The sequence below is a fragment of the Crinia signifera genome, chromosome 5, assembly GCF_055691185.1.
Source record: "Crinia signifera chromosome 5, ASM5569118v1, whole genome shotgun sequence".
NCBI lineage: Eukaryota > Metazoa > Chordata > Amphibia > Anura > Myobatrachidae > Crinia > Crinia signifera.
The window spans coordinates 302,136,711-302,155,008 of NC_139221.1; the positions used below are offsets into that span (position 1 = coordinate 302,136,711).

The 18,298-nt window shown below is 47.2% G+C and overlaps 1 protein-coding gene across 4 annotated transcripts in view; it reads right to left on the reverse strand.

Annotated features, from left to right (window-relative positions):
* LOC146081273 (ATP-dependent translocase ABCB1-like) overlaps positions 1-18,298 on the reverse strand; it is a 66,616-nt gene that overhangs the window by 15,000 nt on the left and 33,318 nt on the right. For 3 of the 4 annotated variants that reach the window (XR_014475103.1, XM_083189398.1, XM_083189399.1), the window contains 8 exons: positions 11,582-11,785; positions 10,974-11,144; positions 8,047-8,208; positions 6,586-6,756; positions 4,303-4,449; positions 2,457-2,558; positions 1,915-1,992; positions 659-742 (listed from right to left, as the gene is read on the reverse strand). Coding sequence is in view for 3 of the 4 variants with exons in the window: in XM_083189398.1 (XP_083045524.1) it covers positions 659-742; positions 1,915-1,992; positions 2,457-2,558; positions 4,303-4,449; positions 6,586-6,756; positions 8,047-8,208; positions 10,974-11,144; positions 11,582-11,785 (1,119 nt within the window). In the remaining variant the exon portion in view is untranslated. Of the gene's footprint in view, positions 1-13; positions 351-639; positions 743-1,914; positions 1,993-2,456; positions 2,559-4,302; positions 4,450-6,585; positions 6,757-8,046; positions 8,209-10,973; positions 11,145-11,581; positions 11,786-18,298 lie in introns of those variants that run through there. The other variant, XM_083189400.1, reaches the window with a different exon arrangement.

An 18,298-nucleotide genomic window follows, 5' to 3' on the forward strand; every position in this document is an offset into this window, starting at 1 on the left:
CAGTCCACGTTTCGTGCGGTAGTCCGTATCCGATTATCTATGTGAAAATAGGGCGTGGTCTTGCAATCTGAGGCAGCACTTGCTAAACAATGACTGTAATTAGGACATGAACTAGACAGCGCTCCATTTTCCACAACGGTATTGGCAAATACGACCATTTTCAGTCCCAGGAATCGGGCTGATTATGATGATGGCTATGGGTAGGAGCCACAGAGACGTGTACAGCACTGCATAGGCAGTAGCGCACCTGTGGGGGGGTTCTGAGTACCCGAAATCTCGCCATATCCCTGACAGAATAGAGTAAGCAAGCATGGTATTACATCAGAATTGTGTTATTTTAGCCCAGCCCCCTTACGATAGACCTGCGAATTGCGACATTATCCTGCAAGGGTGAGGCTTAGTAATATCATAATAATTTTATGGGGAAAACCCCCCCAGAGAAAAATCCTGTGTTTGCCCCTGATAGGGGTGAATATATTAATGTAGTTATATGTGGGAACCCTAGTGTGTGCCCACCCTCTGATTGCCTATAATAGTGACTGGCACAGATATGGCTGTGTGCACGCACCATAAAGTACATATCTCACTGCTTTGCTTTGAGATAACACTGTACAGCTTTTTACCATGTTAATATACCACCTATACTGTAAGTACTTACCCCTTGGACCTGGGAGGCGTCAGTAGCCAGTCTTGTGGTTAAAGCCCCAGTGCTGTTCTTACTATCATCAAACCAGCCCATTTCCTGCAATAAGACCACCACACACCATTACACAAGTTATTACAAGCTCAAGTTCCTCTGTATATGATACTTGCATTACACAGGCCTGATTCACATTTGGGAATAGACAGTACAAGTAACTGTGCATCTGGGTAAAACTGTGCTGCATCAGTGAGATCTGTGCATGGTTCTGTCACCAAAAATGTGTGAATATTTTTTTTTTTTTTAAATGGCATGGGGTCCCCCCTCCTGAGCCAAACCAGCCCCAGATTCATTGAGCCGGTCCTGGTTCCAAAAATACTGGGGACAAAAAGCGTAGGGGTCCCCCGTTTTTCTGAAACCAGCCCAGGGCTTTTGGACCGGTCCTGGTTCTGGTGTTTGCATACAGGGGCAAAAGTAATGCTGGCACAGTCAGATGCACACTTGTACACCAGGGAAGGACTGTAGCGGCATTGCATACAGGGGCAGACGCAATGCTGGCACAGTCTGACGCACACTTGTACACCAGGGAAGGGCTGTAGCGGCATTGCATACAGGGGCAGAAGCAATGCTGGCACAGTCTGACGAACACTTGTACACCAGGAAAGGACTGTAGCGGCATTGCATACAGGGGCAGACGCAATGCTGGCACAGTCAGACGCACACTTGTACACCAGGGAAGGACTGTAGCGGCATTGCATACAGGGGCAGACGCAATGCTGGCACAGTCAGACGCACACTTGTACATCAGGGAAGGACTGTAGCGGAATTTACATACAGGGGCAGACGCAATGCTGGCACAGTCAGACGAACACTTGTACACCAGGGAAGGACTGTAACGGCATTACATACAGGGGCAGATGCAATGCTGGCACAGTCAGACGCACACTTGTACACCAGGGACGGACTGTAGCGGCATTGCATACAGGGGCAGACCCAATGCTGGCACAGTCAGACGAACACTTGTACATCAGGAAAGGACTGTAGCGGAATTTACATACAGGTGGAGAAACAATGCTGGCACAGTCAGACACACACTTGTACACCAGGGAAGGACTGTAGCGGCATTGCATACAGGGGCAGACCCAATGCTGGCACAGTCAGACGAACACTTGTACACCAGGAAAGGGCTGTAGCGGAATTTACATACAGGTGGAGAAACAATGCGCGCATAACACAGAGATGGTAATTTAATTCCAAAAATCTGAGTGACAAACCTGTCTCAATATTGCTTTGAATGTCAGAAGTCTTATTCTCTTTGTAAGGATCTCCCCAGCTTTTCCAAAGGTGTATCCCTGTCAGAGGGTGAGCAAGAACAATATCAACACATTGATACCATAAAGGGAAATAGACTCATCACAGATACGTACACTAACAAACCAATAATCAGAACATACGTTTTTGTCGCACCTATGGCTGCAGGTATAGACGCTGTGCGCATAATGACAATGTCTATTCACGGATGACAGGGGAGGACTCCCTAGTGCCTCCGCAGGACACTGCCAGCCCCAGGAGGGACGGGGGAACATCCTAAAAAAAAGGGGGCGTTCCTACGATAAGCGCGACACTTGGGAGGTACGAGCTGAGCATTGTGCTGCTAATTGTTTCATGTGCTCTGTTTTAGGATATAAAGTTACTGTAATGTAAAGTTCTGTGTGCGCTGAGCAGCGCTGCAAACGACTTGTGGGGCCTTCTAAGTAAAATGTAATAATAAGAATAATAAGAAGAATAAAAGAAACATGTTTTATAAGACACTCACCTGAAGGGAGAAAGTGATAAAAGAAAGTAATCCAAGTCCCAAAAATAGCAATGAAAACATGTTACTTTCAGTCCTGATCTCATCGGCCTGCCCTGAAAATACCTGGGAGATAAGAAATAGCACATTGCTTTTACTAATGGTAGAATTAGAAAGTATATCTACTGTATATGCAGCTTACACTGGAATACGAGCCGCGGACAGCATCACAAATGTAACTATCTACTGTAAGCCGCGCGATGATGTCACACCACGTGCGGCTTACAGTGCGGGCGCCCAGCATTCCTGCTGCCCGCTGCACTGCCTTGCTGTGTATGTTCCCGGGCAGCGGGCAGCAGGAGGATTGGGTCGGGCAGGGCCTGGGGGACTTCTGTGTATGTGCAGCGGGCTGCGAAGGACCCGCAACCCGCTGCTGTGAAGTGGGGGATGGTGACCCATGGGCGAGGGGCAGGTGAATGGGTGTGCTGGCAGGCTGCTGCCCGGGCCCTACCCTCTGTCAGAGTGGCAGGGCCCGGGACAGTTGTGCCCGTAGCACCCCCCTGTCGGCGGCCCTGGTATCAAATGTATCTACTGATTCAGACCTGATCACTGTGAATTCACACGGCATCCGATAATCTATATACTGCGCATGCATACGGCCCATGGTACGCATGGTCGAGGCTGTGCTGCGGTGACAGCCTGCTATATTTTCTTTTCGAGCACCGCTCGCAAAGCAATTAACAGGAAGTAGGCGTCTGGGGTGGTAATGGCCGTTTAGTGGGAGTGCTCAGAAAAACGCAGGCGTGCGTAGGAAAACGCTGGGTTTTGGACATATTCGCACACCTTTAAATAGATGTGTAGCCGTACACATCCATTTGCACAGCAATCTCATTAATTCGCAAGGTGGAATTTCCCTCTAGCGGAGCAGCGTCTTAACTCAATGCTGACTGTGCAAATTCGCAGCTGAGCAATCAGGTCTGAATCAGACCCTAAGATCTAAGAGCTTATAAATGTTGCATGTTCTGTATTTCAAGAGAGAGGTAGCTAATAATGATAATAATAATAATAATAATAATATAGTAGTTCTCTATGGGTGCACCAGGATGGCCGATGCAGCGAAACGTGAGTATACAGCAGCTGCCAGCTCTGTACTTTCTGAGGACCACTCTCAATGCTGACTGTGCAAATTCGCAGGTGAGCGATCAGGTCTGAATCAGACCTTAAGATCTAAGAGCTTATAAATGTTGCCTGTTCTGTATTTCAAGAGAGAGGTAGCTAATAATGATAATGATGATAATAATAATAATAATAATAATATAGTAGTTCTCTATGGGTGCACCAGGATGGCTGATGCAGCGAAACGTGAGTACGTCACGGCAGCTGCCAACTCTGTACTTTCTGAGGACCACTCTCACCCTGCTCAACTCTGCCCATCTGCCCTAGGTTGGTACAAGGTCCAGCAATGCCACATGCCACCAGCTCACTCCATAAACTCATCATGTGATTTCTAGGCATACTAGCATAAATCAAAGTGCTTAGTAGGTCCAACTTGGTAAATGATTGCATAAAATGCTGGGGCTGGTTTAAAGGAAACTAAAATTAAAATATAACTTAATTGTACTTCCAACAGTAAGTTACGTTACACAGAGTGGTCATTTACGGCAATAAGGCATTTCCCAATCATATTCGGACATTTTTCTAGTACATCTTAGAATGTAAAAGCAAAATTCTGATTGGTTTCCATCTTTTCTGTACACATTTCTAAAGGTTGTCACTGTATTTATGTGCTTGTTGTATTAGACATTATCAGTTATTCTAACAATAAACTATTCTGCAATAAGTTATGTCTATTAAAAGCATGAAGCCATACTCCGATAATCCTGGAGAATATAATGGCAAATGCGGGTCTGGTGGCACCGTTGATTATTGCGCAGATGAGTCCCACCACGAAATAAGGCCACTCGGATTTATTCAGCTTCAGGACCTTGAAAAATGAAACTGGAGGTGGCTCCTCATTCTGTGAAACATAACAAGTAATCATTATACTATGACATAGAGTAACGGCAGATGTAGCCTGGGCTATCTGTATCAGGAACGGTTATACTATGACATTATACTATGACATAGAGTAACGGCAGACGTAGCCTGGGCTAGTTGTATCAGGAACAGTTATACTATGACATTATACTATGACATAGAGTAACGGCAGATGTAGTCTGGGCTAGCTGTATCAGGAAGGGTTATACTATGACATTATACTATGACATAGAGTAACGGCAGACGTAGCCTGGGCTAGCTGTATTAGGAATGGTTATACTATAACAATATACTATGACATAGAGTTACGGCAGACGTAGTGTATCAGGAATGGTTATACTATGACATTATACTACTGTATGACCTAGAGTAATGGCAGACGTAGTGTATCAGGAATGGTTATACTATGACATAGAGTAACGGCAGACGTAGTCTGGACTAGCTGTATCAGGAATGGTTATACTATGACATTATACTATGACATAGAGTAATGGTGGACGTAGTCTGGGCTAGCTGTATCAGGAATGGTTATACTATGACATTATACTATGACATAGAGTAATGGTGGATGTAGTCTGGGCTAGCTGTATCAGGAATGGTTATACTATGACATAGAGTAATGGCGGACGTAGTCTGGGCTAGCTGTATCAGGAAGGGTTATACTATGACATTATACTATGACATAGAGTAATGGTGGACGTAGTCTGGGCTAACTGTATCAGGAATGGTTATACTATGACATTATACTATGACATAGAGTAACGGCGGACGTAGTCTGGGCTAGCTGTATCAGGAATGGTTATACTATGACATTATACTATGACATAGAGTAACGGCGGACGTAGTCTGGGCTAGCTGTATCAGGAATGGTTATACTATGACATTATACTATGACATAGAGTAATGGTGGATGTAGTCTGGGCTAGCTGTATCAGGAATGGTTATACTATGACATAGAGTAATGGCGGACGTAGTCTGGGCTAGCTGTATCAGGAAGGGTTATACTATGACATTATACTATGACATAGAGTAATGGTGGACGTAGTCTGGGCTAACTGTATCAGGAATGGTTATACTATGACATTATACTATGACAGAGTAATGGCGGACGTAGTCTGGGCTAGCTTTATCAGGAAGGGTTATACTATGACATTATACTATGACATAGAGTAATGGTGGACGTAGTCTGGGCTAACTGTATCAGGAATGGTTATACTATGACATTATACTATGACATAGAGTAACGGTGGATGTAGTCTGGGCTAGCTGTATCAGGAATGGCTATACTATGACATTATACTATGACATAGAGTAACGGCGGACGTAGTCTGGGCTAGCTGTATCAGGAATGGTTATACTATGACATTATACTATGACATAGAGTAACGGCGGATGTAGTCTGGGCTAGCTGTATCAGGAATGGTTATACTATGACATTATACTATGACATAGAGTAACGGCAGACGTAGTCTGGGCTAGCTGTATCAGGAATGGTTATACTATGACATTATACTATGACATAGAGTAACGGCGGACATAGTCTGGGCTAGCTGTATCAGGAATGGCTATACTATGACATTATACTATGACATAGAGTAACGGCGGACGTAGTCTGGGCTAGCTGTATCAGGAATGGTTATACTATGACATTACACTATGACATAGAGTAACGGCGGATGTAGCCTGGGCTAGCTGTATCAGGAATGGTTATACTATGACATTATACTATGACATAAAGTAACGGCTGATGTAGTCTGGGCTAGCTGTATCAGGAATGGTTATACTATGACATTACACTATGACATAGAGTAATGGTGGACGTAGTCTGGGCTAGCTGTAACAGGCGAGTGACAGGTTTGCTGATCAATACTTGGTCTTGATGTCAATATATGAAATTTCTTGTCAATTACGATTTGATCAATTTAAATGGCACTCAGTTGTCTGTCATTTATTATGCAGTGGCATAAAGTCTATCTGACGCTCATTGGATGATCAGCTGTTACGGAGCTTATGCAATCCATAGAGTTCGGGACAAGTGAACCCTGTAAATATTATGCCTCTGAGCCTCACAGTGTCATTGTCACCTACACATTATATACCTGACTATTATACTCACCGTTTCTTTATTAGTTTCCTCCCTTTCCTTGTCTTGTCTTGCTGATGTTGTCTTTACGCTGAGTCTGCCTGACTGTCTCCGCACTAGCTCGGCATGTGTGTTACTGACACCTGATAAGATTTCATTCTCCTGACTTTTTCGGTCTTCATTGTCATCCTGACCTTCTACGGTCTATAGAGATAAGCAAAAGACAATTAAGGCAAATCAATAAGCAGATTATTATTATACAGGCCAGACTTTGCCAAATGTTTTACCCCTCTATCAACCGTCAAGATGAAGCCACTCCATGTTACCACCAGAGGCCACTTCAGCAGGATACTACAAATAATGGGTGAAGTCATTAGGTGGTCAATACCAATGTCGACAATAATTATGTCAACACAATATTGTCACGTGATTATATTGACATTGTTAAAATGTTAACAGGCAACATGTCAACATGCTCATATTGCTGACATCCAAGCTAAGCTGTGGAATGGGAGGGTCAGGCTACAGGGGTGGTGCTAGGGTTAGGCCCTAGAGGGGAGGTCAGGGGTACAGATCAGGGGCAGCTGCAGTGCCGAATACCTAGTGCAGGGGGGGCCCACTAAGCACATATAAACATACATGTGTAGATGTATGTAGTATATGTGCTGGGAGTGCATTCGGATTGGCAGAGGCCACCGTGGTGAACCCGAGAACTTGCTTCACTCGCTAAAAGGCCCCCCATACAGTAGGCCAGGAATGGGGAACCTTCGGCCCTCCAGCTGTTGTGGAACTACACATCCCAACATGCCCTGCAACAGTTGTAGCATGGTCACATAGCAAAACTGTAACAAGGCATGCTGGGATGTGTAGTTCCACAACAGCTGGAGGGCCGAAGGTTCCCCATCCCTGCACTAGGCCGTCGGACCTCACATATGATTTGGCACTTGATGTGCCATTTTTTACATGTGATAAATCGCATGTAACTCCCAGGGAGCTGCAGACGGAGCCGGGAGTCGGGCGGAAGGATGCTGATAGCCGGGCGGAGGGAGTCGGGATACAGGAGAACACAAAAAAAACAAAAACCATAGAAATGAATGGACAGCCTGAGAGAGCTCAGCGGCTGCCTATTTATTTGTAGGCCGCTGCTGATAGTAATTAGGGTTGAGATTTTCGCCAAGTGAAAAAAATACGGGCGATTTAACTTTTTTTTTTTGTGGCGAATTAACATGGACAAAAACGGGCAAAAACTGATGCCAAAACCATGTGAATTCACAGCAATTTTGCCAATTTACGCTGATTTACGCTACTTTTTCCGTCTAGGCAAAAATCACCATGGGGATTGAATAGAGTGAGTCCAATTTGCCCTAACTACAGGTGAAAAGTACAGATTTTTCGCCTTTCAAAGAATTCGGCCAGGATTGAATACCCCCTAAAAGGTCTTCAAAATTCAAATGATGCATTACAAATAAATGGCTCTGTGGAATAAATATTTACCTGCATGGTGACCAGTTTGTAGTATATCCCTTTCCTCTTCATGAGTTCGCTGTGACTTCCTTGCTCAGCAATGACCCCATTGTCGATTCCAGCAATACTGTCTACATTTCTGATTGTAGATAAACGATGGGCGATTATGATGGTGGTCCGACCCTCTCTGGCCTAGAAGTAAAAGAGAAACAATGGTTCACAACCGTGATGATTATCAGGGCACCTTTCACGAAGGCTGTTTTGGTGGAAGGGATCCATATGGGGACTCTGAGGACACACAGCTCTGCGTAGTCCCCATTTCTATCTACACACTCTTCAATTCTTAACATGCCTTTAACCTTCCTGTCAGATGTCACTGAGGGGTATATTTATTGAGCTGAGGCTTTTCAAAGCCAGTGCTTCCTTGTAGTTTTGGCTGCGGGATTTAAAAGAGTTGAAATACAGGGAGTTCAGAAAGTTCCTCCGCAGTGACTGTGTACTAAGCAAGTCTCCTCGCAGAGGATGTGTTTCAAGTAATGTGACACCATCATTATTTTTTAATACTTAATTTACATGACATATCTACATTAATGCCGCTTTCAGACCGCAAATGCAGGGTCGAATGGTTCAGTCCCGTTGCGACCCTGCATTTGCGGTCTGTTAAGAACGCATCTGCGAACCAGCAATATTGCCGGTTTGCTGACACCATATGGGGGCCGGTTTGTATTGCCGTGTTGCTACCAGTTAGCTGCAACCGGTAACCCCTTTCACATTGCACCAATTAACGGACTGAACCAGAAAGAAACTGCCATGAACCCGGTAATTAGGTGTGATGTGAAAGGGGTATTAGTGTTATCCAACTCTGGCTTCCCAGTTGAGATTTTCTGAACTCCTTGTCTTAAATGAAATACTAGGAGTGCCAGAACTGCCAACAAGTAGCAATTTTAAAAAGCTTCCAATTAGTAAATAATATACCCCCAAGATTTTTTTAATTTTATTCATATTTCTGTTTCCAGAGCCATTGTCCCCTTGAACCTTTGAATACACAGACATACGGGAGCGGGCCTTGCTCTTGCAGGGGATGGCGGAAGATTCGCCATCCGCCATCCCCCGCCAGCCGCCATCGCTGCCATCTGATCATGAAAGGGGACGCGCGCGCATGAGATGCGAACACATCCCCTTCCGATGGCGCTTCCCTTGGGTCCCCGCCTGCTTGTCGGCGGTCGTCCGGGGTCCCCACCGCCTCCCCGCTGTCCTACCTAACCCTGTCCGTCTCCCTGAAGCGGAGACGGACAGGGTTCCCGTTGCCCCGCCGCCTGCAAACTGAGACGCGCGTGCGTGTGAGATGCACGCTCATCTCAGTCGGATATTCAGATGGAGCGCCTCGCCGTTGGCGGATCGCCAGCGGAGACAATCTGGCGATTCGCCAGCAAGAGGGAGGCTGGCTCCATCTGTAAGCCACAATTATCATTTTTCTATCTTGATCCATGCGTACAGGTGGGATCAAGGAAGAACTGGCTGATGATAACTGTTGCATCTTTACTCTGGACACGTCTAGAATGTTCACCGAATCTTATGAATGAAGCAATTGCATAATGTGTAGTTAAAGTCCTCCATGTGTTCAATTCTGGTGCTCAAAGCAATAAAGTTTAAATGACTTTCAAAAGCCATAACAGAAAAGTAATCCTGCATGAACAGTGTGATGTATTTCATTTGTGACATCCCAGATGTCCAGTCCAGGTGGCTCATGTAGAGTTGTGTTTAATGGGAAAACATGACATTATAGCTTAAAATTGGGGCACTAAGGACACACATTAAAAGGGGCATAACTAGATATTCGTAGGCCCCATAGCAAAATTTTGTAAGGGCCCCTATTTAGCAACTGATGGTGATAAAGGTGTGTAAAACATATTACTTAGACAGTAGAGATGGGCCCCCTTCAGCTCTGGGCCCCATAGCAACTGCACCCCTGGCACCTATGGTAGGTACGCCCTTGCACATTACTATATCTATATGTCTTACTTCAAGTGGTGGAACACCACGGCATTTACCCTAAAATAATGCAGATTTTTCTAAACCTTTAATTTTAATATTTCTGCATTTTTCTCAAGCATCTGTTATGTAATAATTTACTGGGTCAGTCAAGCAGATGCACACTGAGAGCTGGAAGGAGGTTCGTCGCCTTGCAGCTCTCACTGGCTGCCTGACAGATAACAGCCTCTCTGCTCTCACTGATAGAACTGTTTTAGATGCACAGAAATAATCCCAGAGTCCTCTCAATGCAGAGGCGTAAATCTGGGAGGCAATGGAGTCATCTGCCGCCGAGCTCCTTCTCCCAAGGGGGCACCTCTCCTCCCCTGCAAGTTTGAATCAGTTAATTGAAAGCCATTGATATCATTTCTGTGGCTGACTCCCCCCGGCTAACATTATTTTTGCAAGTGTCACATCCTGTATTATAACTCATGACCTGTAGACAGACACCTTACCGATTGAGATTATTTTTTTTTTTGGGGGGGGGGGGGGGGTCACCAATATTTATGAGAGAGAGATAGAGAGAGAGAGAAAGAAAAGTGGGTGATGAGTTGGAGAGGGACAGAAATGAAAGAGAGACAGGCAGATAGGGGAAGGGGAGAAAGGAGGGACAGGGATGAGAGAGACAGATGGGAAAAGATGAGAGGGAGGGGGAAGGCACAATAGCTAGTGACCCAGCAAATAAAGAGTCCAAAATGTTATCATGTTTATATGTGTCTTAAGTTTGTTCTATGTAAATAGTAAACATTGTAGGGTATAGAGGGAAAATATGCATGTTTTGGTTTTTATGGCTGTAGAACAGTGCTTTATAGATATTATTTCATATTTTAATTTACATTTTTTGCATTTAAAATGTCTTGCAACTGTTGGTTTTCAGTAAAATGACTTCATGGAACTTTGGTTACTTTACAGTATGCATTATTTACCTTATCCAGGGCCGCCTGGACGACAGATTCACTCTCAGAGTCCAGAGCAGAAGTGGCCTCATCAAGGAGGAGAATTTTGGGGTCACGAACCAGCGCCCGTGCGATAGCGATCCTCTGCTTCTGCCCCCCACTCAGCTGCGCTCCTCTCTCTCCCACCAGGGTGTCAAATTTCTAGAAAGGAATATATTCCAATACTGTAGCGGATGCTAACATGGTCAAAACATGATTCGCTTTTGTGTATAAGACTCTTCTTCACGTTATAATGCGTACTAATAGGCTAATGGTACTTTTGCATGTGCTGCTAATGCTGCTAAGCTGTATCTCTGTGCTATCACATATATACATTTCTATGCCCAGTGTATGAATGGCAATGAAATATTGCTGCTTTGAGTTGGGAATAACTTGCTATAAATTAAGTTCAACTTATACAGGTATTACATTGTCAAAACGTAATATTAAGTTTGTACATTCAGAAAGTACACTAATATACGACAGCGGCATAAATTGTAGTTTTACGGTTTTGATGTTGACCTAACATTGATATATAACAGATGTGACAGACATGATAGAGGGATTTATTTGGAAATTATATTCCAGATTTTTCTAACCTCTGGAAACTCCATAATGAAGCTGTAGGCATTGGATTTCTTGGTGGCCTGTTCAATTTCCTGCATGGAGACGTCTTCTCTGCCAAAACGGATATTCTCAGCGATGGTGGTGTCAAAGAGAACGGGTTCCTGACTCACCACACCAATCATTTCTCTTAGATATCGGACATTGAGGCTACGGATGTCTTGTCCATCAATTGTGATCTACAAAACAAGGATTAATAGGCAGTTAGACAGGGCTGGTGGCAGCGCTGCGTATGCCCTAGGTGGCATCCTTCCATCCCTAACTCACAGTCATTTCCAGGACTAAGTAAAAACCGGACTCGGCCAAGACCCCGGAATGCTGGACCGTACATCAAACTCTGCATTCCAGAGCTTGTAGTGTCCGGTCCAGGGGGGAGTCCCGCCCGGAAGGTGTCTTGTCTGGAGGGATGCCTTTCATCACCAGGGACAAGGGGAAGGAGAGATTACAGCCTCCCCATGTTGTCCGAACCGTTATGGTTTTTTTATTACATCCCCGGACCATGCAGGGAGGCTCTATTGTCCCCCTTCCTCTCTCCCTGGTGACAGATGTCACAGCAGCCCCACCGTACAGGACACCCCCGGCAATGCACCTCCCTGGACCAGACACTACAAGCTCCAGAATGACAGATATTGATGAATGGCGCCTGCCCAGTCAGGTGTTCCGGCATCATGTCCGGTCCGTTTTTTACCCATACCCGTAATTTCCTCTCCTGCTCTCGGAAGTAGGTCCTATTCTTCTTAGGGCATTGCAACAACACGCCTGATTCATCTGGAATTTGCTAGTCAGACTGGGTTCCAGCCGCCCTAAGCTGGCTAATACAGAGGTGTGTCCCCTTACATTGTTCAGAATTTTTTTTTATCTAAGAGTGCTCTTTACTAGGGGTTACATGCTCATTGCCAGGGGTTACATGCTCATAGCCAGGGTGTCACGGCTAAAGGGCTGGATGGAGTCGTGTGGTGCACAGGAACCGGAGACGGACCAGGAGGAGTAGGATTGAAACGTGCAGGTTTAATAACGGATTTCATAAATGATAAACTTCACTCAAATACTTCTTTAAGTGACAGTTGGAATAAATTAAATAGAGTCCAGCACAATACTAATAACGGGCAGGGAAATCTGGAAACGTATACTTGGTGAGCCAGAGTACATAGATGAGGATCCGGAAGGAGGTTGATTTGATGACAGAAGAAATGGATCCGGATGACTGAAAGATGATGGAATGAATGAGTTGTATGAAGGAGGACAGCGGGAAGCTGTGCAGGGTAATTCTGGGACACAAGCAGGAACAAGCACTAGGTAGGACTTGCAGCATTGGTGTCAGGAGAAAACTTCCTTGTAGCAAGATGCAGGGAGCAAGGCACCAGAGTCAGGAGAGAAAGAGCCAGGATCCGGGAATCAGCTAGGAGTTGTGAATGACTCCAAAGACTCATTGCACTGACACTGAACAGCCTAGGCAGATCCCCTATATCCCCAGGGGATGGCTGCCATTGGCTGTCAGCACAGGATGAGGAGGGAACCTCCACTCTGGGCCAATCTGTCTCCTGCCCTCAACCAAGATGGCGACGCCGGCCTCCCGGCACCACTACTGCTGCCATCCCTACCCAGAGCTGCCGCTACCCGCACACCGCAGACCGGAGCCTGCACACGCTAGCCGGCGGCGGGCGCGGACGGGTGAGTACTGTACCCGCCGCGCTCCGTCGCGGCTACGTGTGACAGTACCCCCCCTTTTCAGGGTGACCCCAGGGCGCCTATGGGCCTTGTGCGGATTTCTCTGGAGAAATTGCTTTACCAGTTTTGGAGCGTGCAAATCAATGGAATCCACCCAAGAGTTCTCTTCGGGACCAAACCCAACCCATTCCACCAGATACTGGGTACGAGAATTGCGGCAACGAGAGTCTATAATGCGTCTTACCTCGAATTCAGCCCCACTTTCGGAGTTAATCTTGGGCGGTTTGGGAATCTTCTTTTGATAAGAGTTCAACCTTAAAGGCTTGAGGAGGGACACATGGAAGGAATTCGAAATCCTTAGGGAAGGAGGAAGTTGAAGTCTATAAGCGACAGGATTAATGACTTGGATGATAGGGTATGGCCCAATGAACCGGGGAGCCAGCTTCATAGAGGGCAGACGGAGGCGTATATGGCGGGTAGACAGCCATACCCGGTCTCCGACTTTCAATCTGGGCGCTGCCCTTCTTTTCCTGTCTGCCATCCTCTTGTATCGGGCGGAAGATTTAAGAAGAGCGGTGTGGACATCCGACCAGATTTTAGCAAAGCGTTGTAATGAAGTGGTTGCTGCAGGAACTTCGGAAGAGGATAATTCTGAGAAATCCGGAGATCGTGGATGTTTGCCGAATACTGTAAAGAAGGGGGTGGTTCCGGAGGAAGAGTGATAGGAGTTGTTATGCATATATTCTGCCCACGGGAGAAGATCCACCCAGTCATCTTGGGAAGACGAGACAAACAGTCGGATAAAGGCCTCCAAGTCTTGATTCACCCGTTCTGTCTGGCCGTTGGTCTGGGGATGAAAGGCAGTGGAAAACTTGAGTTTGACCTGTACCGCGGCACAGAGAGCTCTCCAGAACTTTGCAACGAACTGTACTCCGCGGTCGGATACAATCTCTTTGGGCAGTCCGTGAAGTTTAAAAATGGTTGAGATGAATAGCTGAGCCAGGACTGGAGCAGAGGGGAGACCTTTTAGTGGGAAAAAATGGACCATTTTCGAGAATCGGTCGACCACTACCCAGATTGCGGTATGACCTTTTGAGGGAGGTAGTTCGCAAATGAAGTCCATTGACAGATGGGTCCATGGTTCTGTGGGAATGGTTAGAGGGCGGAGAGGACCAGCGGGAGTTGTTCTGGGCACTTTATGCTGAGCACATCTTACACAAGAGGCAACGAAGTTGGTTACGTCGTGGCGGATGGTTGGCCACCAATAAGAACGTGACAGGAACATCAAGGTCTTTTGTGCTCCTGCGTGCCCTGCGAAGCGGGAAGAATGTGCCCATGACAATATTTTCTTGCGAAGTTCGGGGGGAACGAACGTTTTACCTGGAGGAGGAGATGGCTGTACGGTTACTTGGGCGAAGACCAGCGGATCGAGGATTGGACGAGGAGGTGTCTCTAGGTCAGAGGTCGTCTCAAAGGAGCGGGATAGAGCGTCTGCCTTAGTATTCGTGGTTCCAGGTCGGAATTTAATTTGGAAATCAAAGCGTTCAAAAAACATGGCCCAACGGGCTTGGCGGGCAGTAAGGCACTGAGCCTGTTTAAGAAAGGACAGATTTTTGTGGTCTGAATACACGGTGATCTTATGTCGTGCCCCCTCCAGAAGGTATCGCCACTCCTCTAACGCAGTTTTGACTGCAAGCAACTCCTGTTCCCCGATGGGGTAATTCTTCTCTGCTGGGAGGAATTTTTTGGAGAGGAAGGCACAAGGGTGTAATTCTTGATCCTCACCTTTTTGTGACAAGATGGCCCCGATCCCTTCCGAGGATGCGTCCACCTCGAGAATGAAGGGCCTGTCGAGGTCTGGTTGGAGGAGGATTGGTGCCGTCATGAATGCTCTCTTTAACTGCTGGAAGGCAGAGGATGCTTCTGGCGACCATCGGCTTGGATCAGCTCCCTTGCAAGTGAGAGCAGTGAGGGGAGCAGCGATAGTAGAGAAGTTCCGGATAAATCGCCGGTAATAGTTTGAGAACCCTAGGAATCTCTGAATTCCTTTGAGTGTTGTGGGGGCTGCCCAGTCTTGGATGGCTCTCACCTTCTCTGGGTCCATTTCTATCCCAGTGGCGGAGAGAATGTGACCCAAGAATGGAATGGACGTGACCTCAAAAACGCACTTCTCCAACTTGCAGAACAGTTGATTTTGGCGAAGACGTCGTAGGACTTCGGACACTGTCTGTCTGTGAAGTTGGAGATTTGGAGAGAAGATGAGTATATCGTCTAGATAGACTACGATGGAGTGGTACAGCAAGTCCCGAAAGATATCATTTACAAACTGTTGGAAGACAGCGGGGGCGTTACAAAGGCCGAAGGGCATCACCAGGTATTCATAGTGGCCGTCGCGCGTGTTAAAAGCCGTCTTCCACTCGTCACCTGGACGGATCCGGATCAAATTGTAGGCCCCTCGCAGGTCCAATTTAGTAAAGATTGCTGCCCCTCTGATCTTGTCGAATAGTTCTGCGATAAGGGGTAAGGGATAGCGGTTTTTAATGGTGATGTCGTTCAGGCCCCTATAGTCGATACATGGCCGAAGACCGCCATCTTTCTTTTTCACAAAGAAAAACCCGGCCCCGGCCGGAGAAGTAGATGGTCGAATGAAACCTTTGTTTAAGTTCTCTTGAATGTACGAGGACATGGCCTCAGTCTCAGGTAGCGACAGGGGATAGATGCGGCCACGAGGAGGGAATTTCCCGGCCACCAGCTCTATCGGGCAGTCCCAAGGACGGTGAGGAGGCAGGGTGTCGGCACCACCTTTACTGAATACATCTGTAAATGAACGATATGGTGCGGGTATCGACAAGGGTGGAGCTGAAGAGGATGAAGGACAGTTACCCTCACGTTGTGGATGGGTCTGGTAGACCGGAAGGATCTGAGGAATGCAAGTAGACTGGCAATCTGTTCCCCAGGCCTTGACCTCCATATTGGTCCAATCGATGTGTGGGTTATGTTTGGAGAGCCAGGGAAGGCCCAGGACCATTTGGTGTGAGGACTGTGGAAGAATGAAGAATTCGAGGGTCTCTTGATGTAGAGCTCCTATGAGCAGTGTCACCGGGGTGGTCTGATGGGTGATTTGTCCACTACGAATTCGACTCCCATCCACTGCAGTGAGGACCAGCGAGTGATCCAGGGGTTGCACAGGCAGGGCATGTTGGGTAACAAAAGAAGAAGAAAGGAAGTTTCCCGCTGCTCCAGAGTCCAATAGGGCCTGAACTCTTTTTCTCCCTTGGGGACACACAAGGGTAACCGGAATGGTGGAATCAGAAGAAGAGGGAGATGGAAGCAAGACTCCTAATCGGACCTCCCTCGGGGAGATTAGGAGCGGTCGTTTCCCGGCCGCAGCGGGCAGGAAGCCAATAAGTGAGCTGAGGAGCCACAGTACATGCATAGATTCTCTCGCCGTCTTCGGGACTTCTCTTCGAGAGAGAGACGGGAGCGGTTGATTTGCATGGGCTCATCTGTTGACACCGCAGGAGGCGGGGTTGGTTTGGAGGCTGGTGCGACATTGGAAGGAAATCGAGGGCGAAGGCGATCAGAGCGATTCCTCTCAAGTTGGCGTTCTTGGAGTCGCAGATCGACTTTGTTACATAATGAAATGAGTTCAGCCAGGGTGGAAGGAGAATCGCGAGTTGCTAACTCGTCCTTGATGCGCCCGGCTAGGCCGTTCCAGAAGGCAGAAACGAGAGCCTCTTCGTTCCATCTGAGTTCGGAAGCCAGGGTTTGAAATTGTACGACATATTGTCCCACTGGGCGACTGCCCTGACGAATCCTTAGGATCTCCGTGGCTGCGGAGGACACTCTGCCAGGCTCGTCGAAGATGCGACGGAAGGAGGCCACAAATTCTTCATAGTTATTGAGGATGGGATCCGCACGCTCCCAAAGGGGGGACACCCACTCCAGGGCTGGACCCGCCAGTAGGGACACGATGTAAGCCACCCGAGTCTTGGGAGAGGGGAAATTGGAAGGCTGGAGGGTAAAATGGACGTCACATTGATTCAGGAATCCTCGACACCCCCTCGGGGACCCGTCATATTTACTAGGGGTTGACAGGTGTAGCTGGTGAGGAGCAGCTGGCCCAGGGGGAGCAGCAGGGGCCGAAGCTCCGGAGGTTGGTGCTGCTGAAACTGAGGGAGCCGCCTGAGGTGATGACAAGGTCTGGAGAAATTGAGCCACTTGACGCTGGGTAGTCTCTACTTGTTCCAATCGAGCCATGATGCCTTGAAGAACATCCGTCATGGAGGCCTGTGCTTCACCCGATTCCATCGGGTCAGTGCAAACTGTCACGGCTAAAGGGCTGGATGGAGTCGTGTGGTGCACAGGAACCGGAGACGGACCAGGAGGAGTAGGATTGAAACGTGCAGGTTTAATAACGGATTTCATAAATGATAAACTTCACTCAAATACTTCTTTAAGTGACAGTTGGAATAAATTAAATAGAGTCCAGCACAATACTAATAACGGGCAGGGAAATCTGGAAACGTATACTTGGTGAGCCAGAGTACATAGATGAGGATCCGGAAGGAGGTTGATTTGATGACAGAAGAAATGGATCCGGATGACTGAAAGATGATGGAATGAATGAGTTGTATGAAGGAGGACAGCGGGAAGCTGTGCAGGGTAATTCTGGGACACAAGCAGGAACAAGCACTAGGTAGGACTTGCAGCATTGGTGTCAGGAGAAAACTTCCTTGTAGCAAGATGCAGGGAGCAAGGCACCAGAGTCAGGAGAGAAAGAGCCAGGATCCGGGAATCAGCTAGGAGTTGTGAATGACTCCAAAGACTCATTGCACTGACACTGAACAGCCTAGGCAGATCCCCTATATCCCCAGGGGATGGCTGCCATTGGCTGTCAGCACAGGATGAGGAGGGAACCTCCACTCTGGGCCAATCTGTCTCCTGCCCTCAACCAAGATGGCGACGCCGGCCTCCCGGCACCACTACTGCTGCCATCCCTACCCAGAGCTGCCGCTACCCGC